This window comes from Xiphophorus couchianus, chromosome 18, assembly GCF_001444195.1.
Source record: "Xiphophorus couchianus chromosome 18, X_couchianus-1.0, whole genome shotgun sequence".
Taxonomy (NCBI): Eukaryota; Metazoa; Chordata; class Actinopteri; order Cyprinodontiformes; family Poeciliidae; genus Xiphophorus; species Xiphophorus couchianus.
Genome location: NC_040245.1, coordinates 22,510,579 through 22,525,827, shown reverse-complemented (window position 1 = coordinate 22,525,827; position 15,249 = coordinate 22,510,579). Strand labels below are relative to the sequence as shown.

The 15,249-nt window shown below is 37.6% G+C and overlaps 1 protein-coding gene across 2 annotated transcripts in view; it reads right to left on the bottom strand.

Annotated features, from left to right (window-relative positions):
- ppp1r37 (protein phosphatase 1, regulatory subunit 37) overlaps positions 1-15,249 on the bottom strand; it is a 60,264-nt gene that overhangs the window by 5,095 nt on the left and 39,920 nt on the right. For both annotated transcript variants that reach the window (XM_027999325.1, XM_027999324.1), the window contains 7 exons: positions 11,477-11,522; positions 7,761-7,861; positions 4,540-4,659; positions 2,654-2,804; positions 2,352-2,507; positions 1,071-1,183; positions 89-230 (listed from right to left, as the gene is read on the bottom strand). In XM_027999325.1, coding sequence (XP_027855126.1) covers positions 89-230; positions 1,071-1,183; positions 2,352-2,507; positions 2,654-2,804; positions 4,540-4,659; positions 7,761-7,861; positions 11,477-11,522 — 829 coding nt within the window. The remainder of the gene's footprint in view (positions 1-88; positions 231-1,070; positions 1,184-2,351; positions 2,508-2,653; positions 2,805-4,539; positions 4,660-7,760; positions 7,862-11,476; positions 11,523-15,249) is intronic.

The following is a 15,249-nucleotide window of genomic DNA, read 5'->3' as shown; positions in this document are numbered from 1 at the left end:
GTTAACGCAGCCAGATAGTTAAGACCCAAACACTGGAGAAGACGTACGCACGCACACACAGACACAGACAGACTGCTTTAGCTCCCACCTTCACAGGACAGCTTGGTGGAAGCCAGTCCCAGCCTGAGCACAGAGCGGTTGGCGATCAGTCCGTCCTTCAGCTTGTGGACTCCTTCGTTCCCCACCGAATTGTGGCCGAGGTTCAGAGTCTCCAGACTCTGGGTGCACGGCTGAGAGACGCGAAACACACATTCATCCTCAAGCGCATGAAGCAAAATAAAACTAATCAGGTTTCTGTCATATTTTAAATGCGGCAGTTGGAGCCCTGGTTCATATTCTCTGACACTGAAGAGGCATTTAAAAAGACAAGAGATGCAAATCTTTCAGCGTCGAGCGATTTGATTACGATTCCAATTTTTGATTCTGAAATGTTTTTTGATTTAGATAAATTATGTGACTGACAAGAAGAAAAGACAGAATAAACCAAGATGACATTTGTTTATAATAAATTCAATAACATTCCAAACTGCATCAAATGCCACCAGATTATATTTGAACAAAAATAGACTTGGGTTATATTTTTCTTATATAAAAGCATATCAAAGAATGATTTCAAAATATAATTTTACATAAAAATGAATCAGATTTTTGATCATAGTGAATGGATTCAGAATTGGTAGGACTAGGAATTATGAATCTCTGTGGAATTGATTTTTTTCTGTCCTTTCAAAAAAAGATGGCTGCTAGTTTCTATATCTTATCTTTAAACTCTATGTGCAGAGGAGGCTTAATAATTTTACATGCAACACTGCACAGTTTTTCCTCAATGCACAGCTGAATATGGACCCATTGAATAATCTTTAGAGTCTGTTTATTCTAGCTAAACTCCCACTTTTCCCTCTTCATTATTCTTACGGAAATGTGGTTAGATGCTAAAACATTGAGTTAAGTAAGAAAAAAAAACTATATTCAGGGATAAAGTGTTTAAATATCATATGTGTGGTGGAGCACACATATAATATAATGTGTGTGTGTGTGTGTGTGTGTGTGTGTGTTTGCGTGTGGTGTACCAGTGCAGCAGCGAGGTAGCCCATGCCATTGTGTGTTAGCTGGTTGTTCCATAGCACCAAAGTGACGAGACCTTTCCTTTGCTCCTTTAATCCTTCACACAGGTAGGCCAGACCTGAGATGACAAACACACAACAATATAAGACCAACAATAATAATAATAAAATGTGTGCATCATCTGAATGTTAAGTACAGCGCCTTGCAAAAGCAGTTTGTGCTCTTTAGCTATGTTCACATTTTGTCAAGTTATAACCAAAAACGTCAACGTGGTAAAGTTTGATTTTATGTGATAAACACTGAACTATTGGATAACTATAGAGTGGAAGGCAAAAGACATTGTTTTTAAACCTTTAATAAGTAACTAAATGTACATTTATTTAAACTTTTCTGATCATTACTTTATAGAAGCTACGTTTGTTTAGGTTGTTTTTGTTCAGTCTGTGAACATCAATTGTCAAATATTTTCAACAGTAAATATAGGTCTGGAGCACTTTAGCGTATAAATATGGCTGACGCAAACCATTTTATTGGAGCTCTGGCTGCACGTTTAAGGTCGTCTTCCTGCTGGAAGGTGAACCGCTGCTTAAGACTCAAATCTGTTCAGCCTCTAACAAGTTTTCTCACAATTTAATTCATGTCACTTCATTCATGTGGCATCACCTCGCAGCAAAAGACATTACAAGACAAACGGATCCAATTAAAAATTTAAATATACAGTTTGATCAATCCAATCATCCAAATTCAATTCCATCCATCCATTCTAGATGAATTATAGTTCCCTCTCCCCATGATTTTCCTGTTTTTAGCTCCATCCATCTTGGCATCAACTCTCACTAGCTTTCCTGTTGCTGCCAAAGAAAGCCATCCTCACAGCATGATGCTGCCACAAACATGTTTCACTATGGGGAAGTGCTGCGTTAGCTTTGTATGTAGGTAAACAATTTCTATTTCCCACATAAATGCTGGAAACAGGACTTGTTTTGGATTTGTTTCAACAATGTCTTTAATTTTGGGACTTAAAGGAACTAATACAAAATGCACGCCGCAGTTTTCAGACTGTGTTTCGCAAATATGTTTGGCTTAATTCAACTTCAAAACTCTTTGTTGCATTGAGTTCACACAAAAAATCTGATAAAAGCATCAAATCTTTTGGTTGCAATGTGACAACATACAATGTCTTGTAAAATACTTCTACAAGTAAGGTAAAGAAAATAACGCAATAGTAATAGAACATGATATCTGTATCACATTTTGAGTCTTCATCTTTTCTCAGGGTTGCGTACCTGAGTCTAGGATGTGGTTATTGCGCAGGTCCAGAATCTGGATGTTGTAGTTGAACTTGAGCAGGTTTCCGAGCTGAGCCGAGTCCTGCAGGCCGTTGAGCTTGTTGTCTGCCAGGTACAGCTCTCGAAGGTTCATGTTCATCTTCAGCGCCGTGGCTGACAGAGGAGAGGGCGGTTGAAGCAGAGCGAGTTGCCGGAGGGATAAACAGAGAGATCAGATTTCACTTCATTCTGAGAAATAAACAAAACAAAAAACCAGTGGAGAGGGCAGAAAGAGGTTGCCTATCCTTTGCATGCCTCACCTAGTAACATGAGCGGCCTGCCAGAGAGTCCAGCGTTCTCCAGGTGGAGGACTGCCAAGCTGCCACTGATCCTGAGCGCCCGGGCTACAAACGGAGCAGAGTGGTCCAGCAGAGGAGTGTTACGGGCCTCCAGATACTGAAGGGAGCTTGTCTGTGGAGGAAACGACGACAGAGGCTCAGCTTTAAACACATCAACACATCAGACTCCTTCCATAAAGCAGCTGATATAAACAAATCTACATGTTATACCTCTGCAGTTGCAGCTTCTCAGCAGATGACATTACATTTTTAATCTTAGCAGTTATTTGTGTGAATCAAGTCAACATACTGATGTCAGTTTTTTTTTTACATAAGTGATTTGAATTGTTTTCTGTTTAAGCCGAGGTTTAATCTCATTCATTCATTCATTCATGCGCGGCAATTTTCCAAAACATTAGTCGATTAAGATTTAAGAGTCCTGATGAAATGAGAGTGTGTGTGTGTGTCTGTGTGTAGTCTTCAGGAAGGTCCTTATTAATAATCTGACATCCATTGTTTTTTGTTTCTTAATAGTTTTTGTGGCACTAGTGTCCCGGAGAGGAAAACATGGAAGACAGAAGCCTCAGTGCGTTTCTGCTCTACCACTGAGCCACTTTGAGATCAAAAGACTGCATTTAGGCAAACAGAGCTGATCAGATAACAAATTAGCTGCTCACCTGAAGGAAGCTGTGATTTCAGCAACTTTCTTTTTATCTATATTACTTGTTACTGAGCCTGAATAATCATCGGTTGGTATTAAGGTTGAATAATAGAATAAATAAATTTTATTTAGCTATGAGATACTTTCTTACTTGATAACGATGCTTGACTGAAGCCAAAAAAATGCAGTTGACAGAAAAAAAACCCAACACTTAAAGCTGTTTTTAAGTGGTGAACAAAAACTCTTCAGCTGCAAGCAAAGCCTTTGTTTTCCCCGGAGAGACTCCAAATGCAGCAGCGATTTATTTAGTCAAACTCTGAACAGAAGGAGAGCATCCTATGTTCAGAAAATACATTTATTTAAATAATCACAGTAAGCTAAAGTAATCCCAAATAGGTGACTTGTAGTTTAATACGGCAACTAGTTAATGGATTTTTTGATTTTTGTTTTGTTTTAAATTGTCAAATCACTCCATGCATGTTTACATCTTTTTGCCCACAAAAAAAGTGCAAATGTCACTGCGTGAATATTTTGCACATTTTGCACAATATTTTGTTATTTGTCGGACCGATAAAAATCGATTAGGAAAATGTTACACCTTGCCCAATGTTAGCTGGCATTTTACAAAATCATGCAAATATTTGGAGTCAGTACTCGTCTTGGACAGTGACGTGCGGTCAGAGGAGGCATCATGGAAAAGTAATATATAATGATAAAATAATTTATATTGCTATTTTCACCCTGTGGTTTGTGCTATAAGGTACCTATTTTTCATTTAGCTTAACCAATTCTGATGATTACTCTAATTTTTTTTGATTACTCTAATGATTTTCGCATTTTCCCATTCAAATGCTCAGAAGCGAAGCAGGTGAGGCAGCGGCGAGCTGAGCCTCACCGGGGATTGCTCAACTCAATGACAGCATGTTCCTCCTTTTTGTGTGTTTAAAAATGTCTGAAAAAATAATCTCATACTGTTTATGAAGATTTTCTTTCAACAAGCTTTTTTTTTTTCAAACATTGATCTGAACACCAAATCGGTTTTAATTAGTTTCGTTTTGGTAAAACCTCGGAGACGTCACATACTATAAATCTGATTCTGTGTTTTCCATTTGTGACAGCACATGGTTAAAACTGGGAAAGAATTCATTTTAAGTCGGGAGAATTTGAATCTCTGAGTCAGAAAAAAACAAAACAAACGATCCCTCACCTTTCTCATCATGTGAGCGGCGGCCTGCCATCCCCGTGTGCCGATATGCTTGTTGAAGGAGATGTTGAGATGTGTGGCTGATTCGTAGTACTCGATCATGTCAAAGAGAGCCGACGCACCCTGAGAACGACAACGACATGAGGATGGACTTTTAAAAAGGAAAAAAAAAAATCCAAAAGTTCCAAGTTGTTTATTATGTCAGAACATCTTAAGAAATATCAGAGGAGTTCTGAACGGTTCTTCAGGACAGGTGAGAAATTAGAGGCGTTTGCATGATGCCTTTTGAAGTGTTTTGGATTTCTTTAAGAGTTCCTGAGGTTATTTTAAGATTTTATTTACTATGAAAACAAGAAACAAAAAACTCTGATGAATTCAACACAATTAACACATAAAGATGAATTTAAATGTGTTCTCTGAATATAGAAGTTTGCTTTGACACATTCAACAATTCAACAATTTGTAGGAAAAAAGTTCAATTATAAAGAAAACCTGGTTGAAGTCTTTGTCGTACACTAATGTAATGTTATTTTATATTATGTTGCAGCTTCCTGTTATTATACAAGATCAATATGAAATTAATTAGTTCTCCTACTTACGTTAAATAAAGCTATTTAAATATTGAGAGCAGAAAATATAAAAGAAATACAAGCATGTAATAAAATTAAATTAATAAATATTAAAATCTGAACAAGTCAGGGGCAATGATTTTATCATAAACTTGTTTCTTATTAAACAAGTTTATGATCAAATATTTTAACAATTCACTGGTGAGGGTTTTCCTGTCTATTAAAGACTTCTGCTTTTCTTTAAAGCCTGATCTGCAAATTTAGATTTTAAAACATAATAATGTAAATTTGTGTTAGAGCTCGTCTGATAGGGGTAGTAGTGTTGAGTATGGGAATAAATTAAGGAATTACAAAATTATCAATATTTATGCATCGCATCACAAGTCCCTAACCTTTATCTGATTTAATTAAACCCAAAAAAGTACAAAGAAAGAAGAAGCTGTTAGTCTTGAAGATTATTGGTAAAATAAACTCTGATCTTTTAATATGCTGATCAGTAAATTAGTTGTTTTCCATCACAGTAACTCATCCCTCAACCACTAGATTAAGTTTAAGTATAATCATCATAAAGATTTTTAGTTGCTTGAGTTTTTCTTGCCTACAAATTAAATATCAGTAAAGTTTGGGGCAAAATGTGCAACCAGTGCTGAGAGTTAAGAGTGTGATGTGTATTTTCCTCTGAGGACGGAAATGTAGCAGATAAGGAAAAGCAGACAAGCTAGATAACACATAACGTCCTCTAACCTTCTCATGCGTGTGTGTACTGGGAGATGTCGCCGAGTGTACACACGCGTGTTTATCTACAGGGCGGGGGAAGATGAGTCACATTCAGTCTAATAAAAGCCACCCTGTGATCACACTCTTCATGCCTGCTTCTCCACATGTTTCTCAAAACATTTCTCCACCGAACTGCTTCTCCGGTTTCATCCTCCCAAAAACGTCCCGACATGAGGCCAGGACGCAGATGCGACTCTCTGCCAAGTATAAACCATCTTCTGCATTTCTCTCTCACCCACTTCAGAAAACGAATCCATCCTCTCAACAACTCCATGCACAATTTAACCCCATTCCTTTATAAAATCAGATGAACCAGCAGCGCTTCATCCATAATTTGTCCTTTCAAAGTTCTGTTTCATCGGAGCCCAAAGCGAGACACTCGTCTGTAGTGACTCAGTTAATGACTCACTGAGCTAATTCATTCATTTTTCCGGAAAACTGCTCCAAATCAGTAAAAAAAACAACAAAAAAAACAGAAAAAGAAAAACCCTCTAAATGTCAAGCTGCATTTATTTGAATACTGTGAAGGTCGTATCTTCTAGAACACGCATGGATAAGCAGAATGATTCATCCAAATATTAAGGCCTGATGGCTTTTCGCTTCAAGGGGACAGATTATAAAAAATGCCACAATTTGTAAGGTAAACAACAAATATTTAGAATAAAACTAAAACAAAGTATCTGTAACCTTTAGGACCCTCTCAGGGATAAAAAAAACAAAACAACAACAAGCAAGTGATTCACATTAGCAGCAGAAAAGCAAATAGTTTCTCCAAAATCACATTTTAAAGAAAGTCCAGCAAACTATTTCTTTCAAAATCTTCTTCCAACATTAAATCAGGCTGCATTCATTGGATCCAGGAAGTCATGACGTCTATTTTGTTTAGTTTCAGTATGAAATGGGTTCTAACAGTAAAATGACTTTTTATTTATTTCTCCACCGAAGACAAAATCATCTCAGTTCACTATCAGAGTTTCAATTAGGCCAAATTGTGTTAAAAAAATAAATAAAAGACAGAGATATCTTTAGCTTCAGATTTAGTTTTTCTGAAATTTATCTGTGGATATCTGAAAGTAGAGTTTGTGACTGAAAATGAAAGCAAGAACGGAGATGGTGGTTAAATTACTCCGCACTAGTATGTGCTCTTATAATACACTTTTGGTAGTGAAACAAGATGGTGCTTTAAAGACAAGAGCAATGTAAGTTATGATTTAACTAATGAAAACAGAAATGTTAAGCATTTATGGACAAAACTCTGACTTTTTGTTTGAGTGCAAGCCTGAGCTTGATTTACTGAGGTAAAAAGATTTATAATTGAGCACTATTAGAGTCACATTTTCTCCTACAACTAATAAAAAATAATACAAGCAGCTTGTTTTTTTATTTGAATAATGTCAGAGATGTTAAAAACATCAAGAGTCCTTCAAAAAAGAGGTTGTATCTCAAGGGATGCCTGGTAAAAAAATAATAGCTAAATAAAAAGTAAGTTTGTCCTCAGAAGACAGTTTATTGTTAGAAATTGAGTGGAAAATCAATCAATCACATCAACTTTAAGCACTCAGGTTGTGCGTCTGTCTCTTGTCTGTATTATATACAACAACATCCTGTGGCTTTGGAATGGGAGTTTCGATGGTCAGAACCTGCATCCCAGTTCTCCGTACACCAGAACATGTGCTCAATCCCAACATTTCCAGTAGTGTTTTTTAAATTCTTTTTTTTTTTTTAAATTTATTAAATTTTATTTTACACAAATCAACATCTGGGATAATCAGATAAATCCATGACAACCCCTCTACATCCTGGAGAGGATCATCACAGACCGAATCTGGAAAGCAGAAGCAAAAACACAGATGGAGAGATCATTTCAAGTTATCTTACATCTTCATCCAGGTTGGTCTGCTCCAGGTCTATCACTTTAAACTGGACTCTCTTCAGAATCTCCTCCAGAGACTCGCACGCTTTGTAGTCCAGCTTCTCACCTGAGCACACAAACACACATTTAAGAATTTATGTGCAGTAGAAGAAACGAGGTTAAAAATACTGTAAAACAATCGGGAGTCAGTAGGGACAAGTTGGGAGCTGTCAAGTCAACAGATATACAAAAGCAGAGGGTTCAGTGATTTGTTGGCCTGAACTGTCCATGTGTGAGAAGATATTGAAAATTTGAATGTACAACCCCTGGCAAAAAGTATGGACTCACCAGTCTTGGATGAGCACTCATTCAGACATTTCATGCTGTAAAACAAACTCAGATCAAAAACATGATACAATATTAAGGTCGTTCCAAAGTGCAACTTGTTGGCCTTCAGGAACACTCAAAGAAATGAAGAGAAACTATTGTGGGAGTCAGTGAATGATACTTTAATTGACCAAGCACAGGGAAATAAATATGGAATCACTCAGGTCTGAGGAAAAAAGTATGGAATCATGAAAAACGCATAAACAAAAGACCATTCAACATACATCACTAGTATTTAGTTGCACCACCTTTGGCTTTTATAACAGCTTTCAGTCTGTGAGGCATGGACTTGATGAGTGACAAACAGTATTCTGCATCAATTTGGTGCCAACTCTCTTTGATAGCAGTTGCCAGATCAGCTTTGCTGGTTGGACCCTTCTTGTGGACCATTTTTTTCAATCTCCACCACAGGTTTTCAATTGGGTTGAGATCTGGACTATTTGCAGGCCATGACATCGACTGAATGTGTCTTTCTTCAAGGAATGCCTTCACTGTTTTTGCCCGATGGCACGATGCATTGTCATCTTGGAAAATTATTTCATCATCACCAAACATTCAATTGAAGGGATGAGAAAACTGTCCAAAATGTCAATGTAAACTTGTGCATTGATAGAAGAATTAACCACAGTCATCTCCCCAGTGCCTTTGCCTGACATGCAGCCCCATATCATCAAGGACTGTGGAAATTTGGTTGTTTTCTTCAGGCAGGCCTCTTCATAAATCTCACTGGAACGGCACCAAACAAAAGTTCCAGCATCATCACCTTGTCCAATGCAGATTCTTGACTCATCACTGAAGACAACTTTCATCCAGTCATCCACAGTCCATGATTGCCTCTCCTTAGCCCATTGGAGTCTCGTTCTTTTATGTTTAGGTGTCAATGCTGGTTTTCGTTTAGCTTTCCTGTATTGAAATCCCATCTCCTTTAGGCGATTTCTTACGGTTCGGTCACATACATTGACTCCAACTTCCTCCCATTTATGCTTCATCTGTTTAGTTGTACTTTTTCGGTTTTCAAGACAAATGGCCTTAAGTTGTTTGTCTTGACGCTTTGATGTCTTTCTTGGTCTACCAGTACGCTTGGCTTTGACAACCATTCCATGCTGTTTGTATTTGGTCCATATCTTGGATACAGCTGACTGTGAACAGCCCACATCTTTAGCAACCATGCGTGAAGGGTTACCTTCCTCAAGAAGTTTCACAATCCTCTCTTTTGTTTCAAGGGACATTTCTCTTGTTGGAGCCATGGTTCTCACCACTCCACTTCGTCCAGCAGCCCTCCAAGGTGTCATGACTGCAGGTGTTTTGAACTGCACACTAACGGGCACATCTAATCTGGGGCAGGTGTCCATTTAGGGAAAGGAAATAGACTGGGTGTGTCCTTTTTTTTCTACCTCCAATTTGAGTGATTCCACACTTTTTTCCTCAGACCTGAGTGATTCCATATTTATTTCCCTGTGCTTGGTCAATTAAAGTATCATTCACTGACTCCCACAATAGTTTCTCTTCATTTCTTTGAGTGTTCCTGAAGGCCAACAAGTTGCACTTTGGAACGACCTTAATATTGTATCATGTTTTTGATCTGAGTTTGTTTTACAGCATGAAATGTCTGAATGAGTGCTCATCCAAGACTGGTGAGTCCATACTTTTTGCCAGGGGTTGTAAGAGAACGACTTGTTTCTGCTAGAGATTGACTCTGATAAACAATGAACGGGTCAGGGGAGAAAAAAAAAATCTAAATCCTGTTTTTTTCCCCCCAATCAGAAAACACACCAGACTACACCCTATAGAGATAAACTGACAAAAACACTCTTTGGAGTGGAAGAAGTTACTGAATGATGAAGAGATTTTCAGGTGTTTAACATAAAGTTGAAGGAAGAGCAGATATACAAGTCATTTATATCAACGCAGTATTTTCTACAACATTTTGAGGCGTATCTGGAGTTGGAGTGAGCGAGACTTTAAGTTGATACCAGAAAATCGGCATGGAGATCGTTTCTGTTTTGATGCTTTGCAGCAGGAGTCTTCGGTCTGCTATTGAGGATGAAACTTTTAAAATCTGAGATGAACACTGTTTGATAGCAGCTGCACTGGTGTTGTGTGACCTCATCTCTGCTCTTAAAATAAATAGTTAGTGAAAACTTACAGCAGGAAGATATAGAATCACAATTTAAATTCTGGTTCTTCATTTTCTTTTAATGTAGTTGTTAAAGAGAAATTTGAAATCAGCAGGTCAAACGTGTTTTTTTTAAAAAAAAAAAAGGTGACCATAAATCAGCCACAGCATTCTTAATGGAGCGTCTCTGGTTTCTGGACATTTTTTCTGAAAGGTCAAAGCAGTCATTTCCAAATAATATGGAGCACATCATCACTCAGGGGTAGAAAACCTTTGACATAGTTTCCAGTTATTCCCACAGTGGCTGTTCCAGCAGGTTCACCTCAAGTTCAAACTGTGCAGTGTTCAAAGAAATTGCACAAGAATGCAAAAGTCAGATCTCAGAATCTGCATGTCTCAAGAGGAGAAAAGGTAGAAGTTCATGATGAGAAAACATGAAAAAGGCCAGAGCAATGCGCCTTAAGTTGGAAAAGTTGTATCTGGAAACAAAAGTATACAAAAAAACAACCAAGCACAGGATTTTTTGAACAATAAAATCTGGAGTCGTGCAAGTGAGAAACCCGTCCTGTTTTAAAGGCCCTGGTGTGGCTTAACAAAAGCCTGCAAATTTCTATTTACTGAATTAATATAAAGACGATGAGAGAAATTTCCTCTGGATTAGGGCTGCACCTAATGATTATTTTAGTAATTGATTATTCTGACGGTTAAACAGATAAAGAAATAGCACAATATGCATATTTTTCATTTAAAGCACAATGGTAGAAGTGCAACAAAAGATGCAAATAAGAAAATAATTCAACTACTTTTTGGGAAAATCCCACTGAAGGAGTTCTGGGTAGAACAGACAAAGAAGGTTTTTCACCTTAAATGCAAAATGTGTTTTTTTTTGTACAATTTTGGCTTAATTAAGGCTCTGACTGTGTTGTATTTTCAGCAAATGGCCATTTTTAGAGTCTGGATACTCCAGTGAACAATTAATCTATGAGTAAATTAGAGTTGACAATTATTTCAGTAAACGATTAATCACAATTAATTTGATGAATCATTTCAGCCCTATATAGATTAATAAAATACTTAGCTTTTTGACAACGCTTCTTCGCATTGGTTAAATAAATAAGGTATAAAATGCTGCGTGTTGTTCATCGGAGCTTGTTAAAATTAACCTATTAAAGGCAGACAAAAATACACAAGTCGAATGTACAGCACTGCCTGCGACTGCTGTGTTATTTTTGTGCTTACCCTTCAGATCCAAGCATTCATTTCGCTGAGTCAGGTCTTTCAGTTCCTACAGAAACAGAAAGAAACGTGGTCAGAATGAGTTCATCTTGTCCATCAGTCTGCAGCAGACTTTGCTTTTCACATGATGAAACTTTCACGTCACATTAGAGGAAATTCAATAAAGTCTGTAGGAGCGGTTTGCATCACAGATCTTGTGCAAACCGAGATAAACCTTCAGTACAAACATTAGTTCAAGGCTTGGGACAGGTTTTGTTGATCGTTTCCTTTTCTCTATTCTCTGCTGTGTTGTTATAAATCATATGCCTTAAAGTCTCTGTATTGCTTTACCGCAATAAAAAAAAGTAGAGGAAGGTGGAGCTAATGATCTTTTGGCGACTTTAAGATGAAAAGCTTCCCATTAGAAGAGCACCTTATATGGAGACTAAGGGTGGCATTGCTCGGCTTCTTCAGCTACAGCTCTGCACAGTTTAGACATAGCTTGAGGAGTCTTTTAAACAGGAACAGCAACAACAACAACAATGCAAAAGTGAAACTAAACTTCAACCCACAAAGTTACGCTATGAAAAACTAGAAAAATGGGTTGTAGAGTAAAAAAACAGGAGAAGAATCTCTCGATTTCAGGTTTGGAAACAGCCCTGAGGGACATTTTGACTAAAATGTACAGTCAACATGAAAGCAAAACTGGACACCTGTAAAAAAAAAAAGCTGCTTTAGGCCTTGATTAGAGTGCCAGTTATTTCTTCAAAAATGTATTTTATTCTCCATTTGAGGTGAAACATCTTCACCCAAACTAAAAAAACAACAAACAATAACTACCTTCTTTACACCAGAGGGTGACAATAAAACGAATACTGACAAAATCAAAGCAGAACCACACTGGATCAATTCAGCTTTGCCATTTGGTACCCACTATTTATTATTTATTCCTGGAAACAAACTAGGGCAGCCTAATTTATCCTTTCCTTTCTTTCTCATCCGTGCTTCCATCACTCTGTGACCTTTTGGACAGATCCACTTGTATCCAGTGTGAGACTGTCCTACAACGGGCTACATGTGACATTTGCATGCAAATGCTTGTTCGTTACACTTGGAATACATTAGTCAACAATTATTGGGCTTCAAATAGTCCTTCACAAAATGAATACTGCACACAATAATAATTCTGACTGTGTAGTCGCAATACATTGTGTAGCCCTAAAACAAACCATTTTGTCCTTAACCACTGTGAACGTGGCCATAAACATTCTCAAATCTTAATAAACGATATGCTAAGATCTGTGATATAGACACCATTTCAAAGCTGTATGGTAAAAAGTTTTTTTGTATTTTTTTAAACAAACTTTTAAAAATATGTACAGCCCCAATAACAATATATACTGCTCAAAAAAATAAAGGGAACACTTTAAGTGTTAAACACCTGTTTAAGTGTTCCCTTTATTTTCTTGAGCAGTGTATATCCCGATCCAGAATTGCACAGGATTCTGGGGGATGTAGGCAGAGGAAAAGATTTTAGCTGATCAACCTCTTAAGGTGAGCTAAGCTTGGTGAGTTGCCTCAACTAACTAACTCACTCACTCTTTAGTTGCTTAGCAACAATCTGCTAAGTAACTTGCGCAGCAGCAGTTTCTGGTTTTGCCGTCGTGTCTCATAAGTGCTTAAAACTAAAAATAAACAATGGAGTGGGGTGAAAACTGTGGATAAAACAGGAAAGGTCACGCCACCAGTTTGGCAGAATTTTAAATATGTAAAACAAAAAAATAATCAATAATTATCGACAACGACCAATATGAAAAGTTTATGTTGCGGTATGTTTTTCCGCCATGTCGTCCAGCACAGAGACATAAATTTAATGTATATAATTCTTTCTAAATGGACATGCAAACACTACATCATCAAAGCAAACTGAAATAAAATGAAAATTATTTGAACTTAGGCGATAAGGAAAAACATTATTGCAATTGTGCTTCCTGCTGCTCGGCTCAGCCCGGCTATGATGTTGTGAAGCATAAATGTAATTTTCGAGGTGGTGTACTGCACCTGCTGGTTCCCACGTGAAACCAGCCTCAATGTGTCTTGACTGGAAAAGTTAAATCTTACATCCAGAGCTCCTCGTGTATGTTCACCTTGACCACTGACTGACTATAATGGCACCACAGATTTGAAGGCTGGTATTTAACCTCCTGCCCTGGTAAAACATCCAACCAGCCCACACAAACACGAAAACACACAGCATGCTGCCCTCAAAACTATGCACCAGCAAATCCCAGTCTCTAGATGATTGCTCCGTCCATTCAGGGTGAACTCCGCAACCCCTGCCCTACTGCCTCACTGCTGTGACTGAATATAACGATGACAGAGTTCACGGCCTCTCGCATGACTCGACTGGTTTCAAAAACATGATGTTATGGTACAAATACCACATGCAAGAAGCTGAGCCATTGTTATACTAACAGAACGACGTGAAGTGCTTGAGATAACAGAGTTTGTGTATTCAAGGGAAAAACAGACAAGGGCATTAACAGTCTCTGGTGACATTTGGTGAAATCAAACTAGACTCTGTTGAGGGAAGGAGACAGATCTCTTAGGGAATTTTTCATTAGATCTGTGCTTACATACGATGAAAATGGGCACATGTCGGGAACATTGACCAGATCAGAGTAAGTTCGTCCCTCTAAGCTCTGCCAGAACCCAAAATAAAGCATGACACATCATGGATCACTTGATGAGTGTTTGTGCTGTGGGTGGACTTTCAAAGAACAAGCGTTTTAATTTCTGACCAGTTTCATTTCTCATTGTTGCTATGTGCAGAGTTTCAACATATTTTTAACATTACAAAATTCACAGTGACTTCAGATAGATATTTCCAAAGGGGGTCACAATTTAAACATAGAAGGTGAAGGAGGGAAAGGTGCATGGATGGATGGACGGGCAAAGAGAAGGATGCATACAACTTTTACAGAATTAGATAGAGAATTTTAAAAAAAATGTAAATATTTTGACAGTTCTCTGTTTGCTTACTTAAATATGAGAAACGTTCTAAACCTCCTTATGTAATAACCTTGTATACATGTTAAAACGGACAGCATATTAAAGCTACAGTTCTCATATTATACAAATATTTTTTCATATTTACTAAACTGTTACTACATTATATAGTGACAGTCTTAGTAAACATATTTAAACATAAAACTGTCACTATGTTATGACATTATAACACGAAGTACATAATTTGTCAGAAAAATAAAAATAAACAAACAAAAAAAGTATGCTCCTCTGCCATCTCCAAAAATGTCAGAAACATACAATCAGAGTCAGGAGGAAGGTCTTACAAGTGTCAATCATTCTGGTGTACGCGCTGCTGGGTGGAAACCGCAAGATTGTGTGCAAAAGCTCAAAATTGATGGTTTGTCGCAGCTGTGCAAATGGCAGAAAAACAACTCACCATTACAGAAAAACTGTTCATCTGTTGTCGTCTGTAGCCATGCTAATTAGCTTGCGCATTCACAGCAGTTGGTCTGAGTGTGATTGACGGCACTAAGACCTTCCTCCTGGCTCTGATTGGTCATTTCTGACCAGGAGCGGTGTATTTCTGCAGCAGGACCACGGGGAGGAGGGAGCATAGCTCAATTTTCCCCTGATTATATGTTATATGGTCTCGACATAGTTAAAGTTTTAATAAATATGTAAAAAAAAGAAAAAAAAAGCACTATATTTTTATATAAGTTAGCAAACGGAGCTTTAACTAGTCAGCCAAAAGTAACAATGTCTGCAAA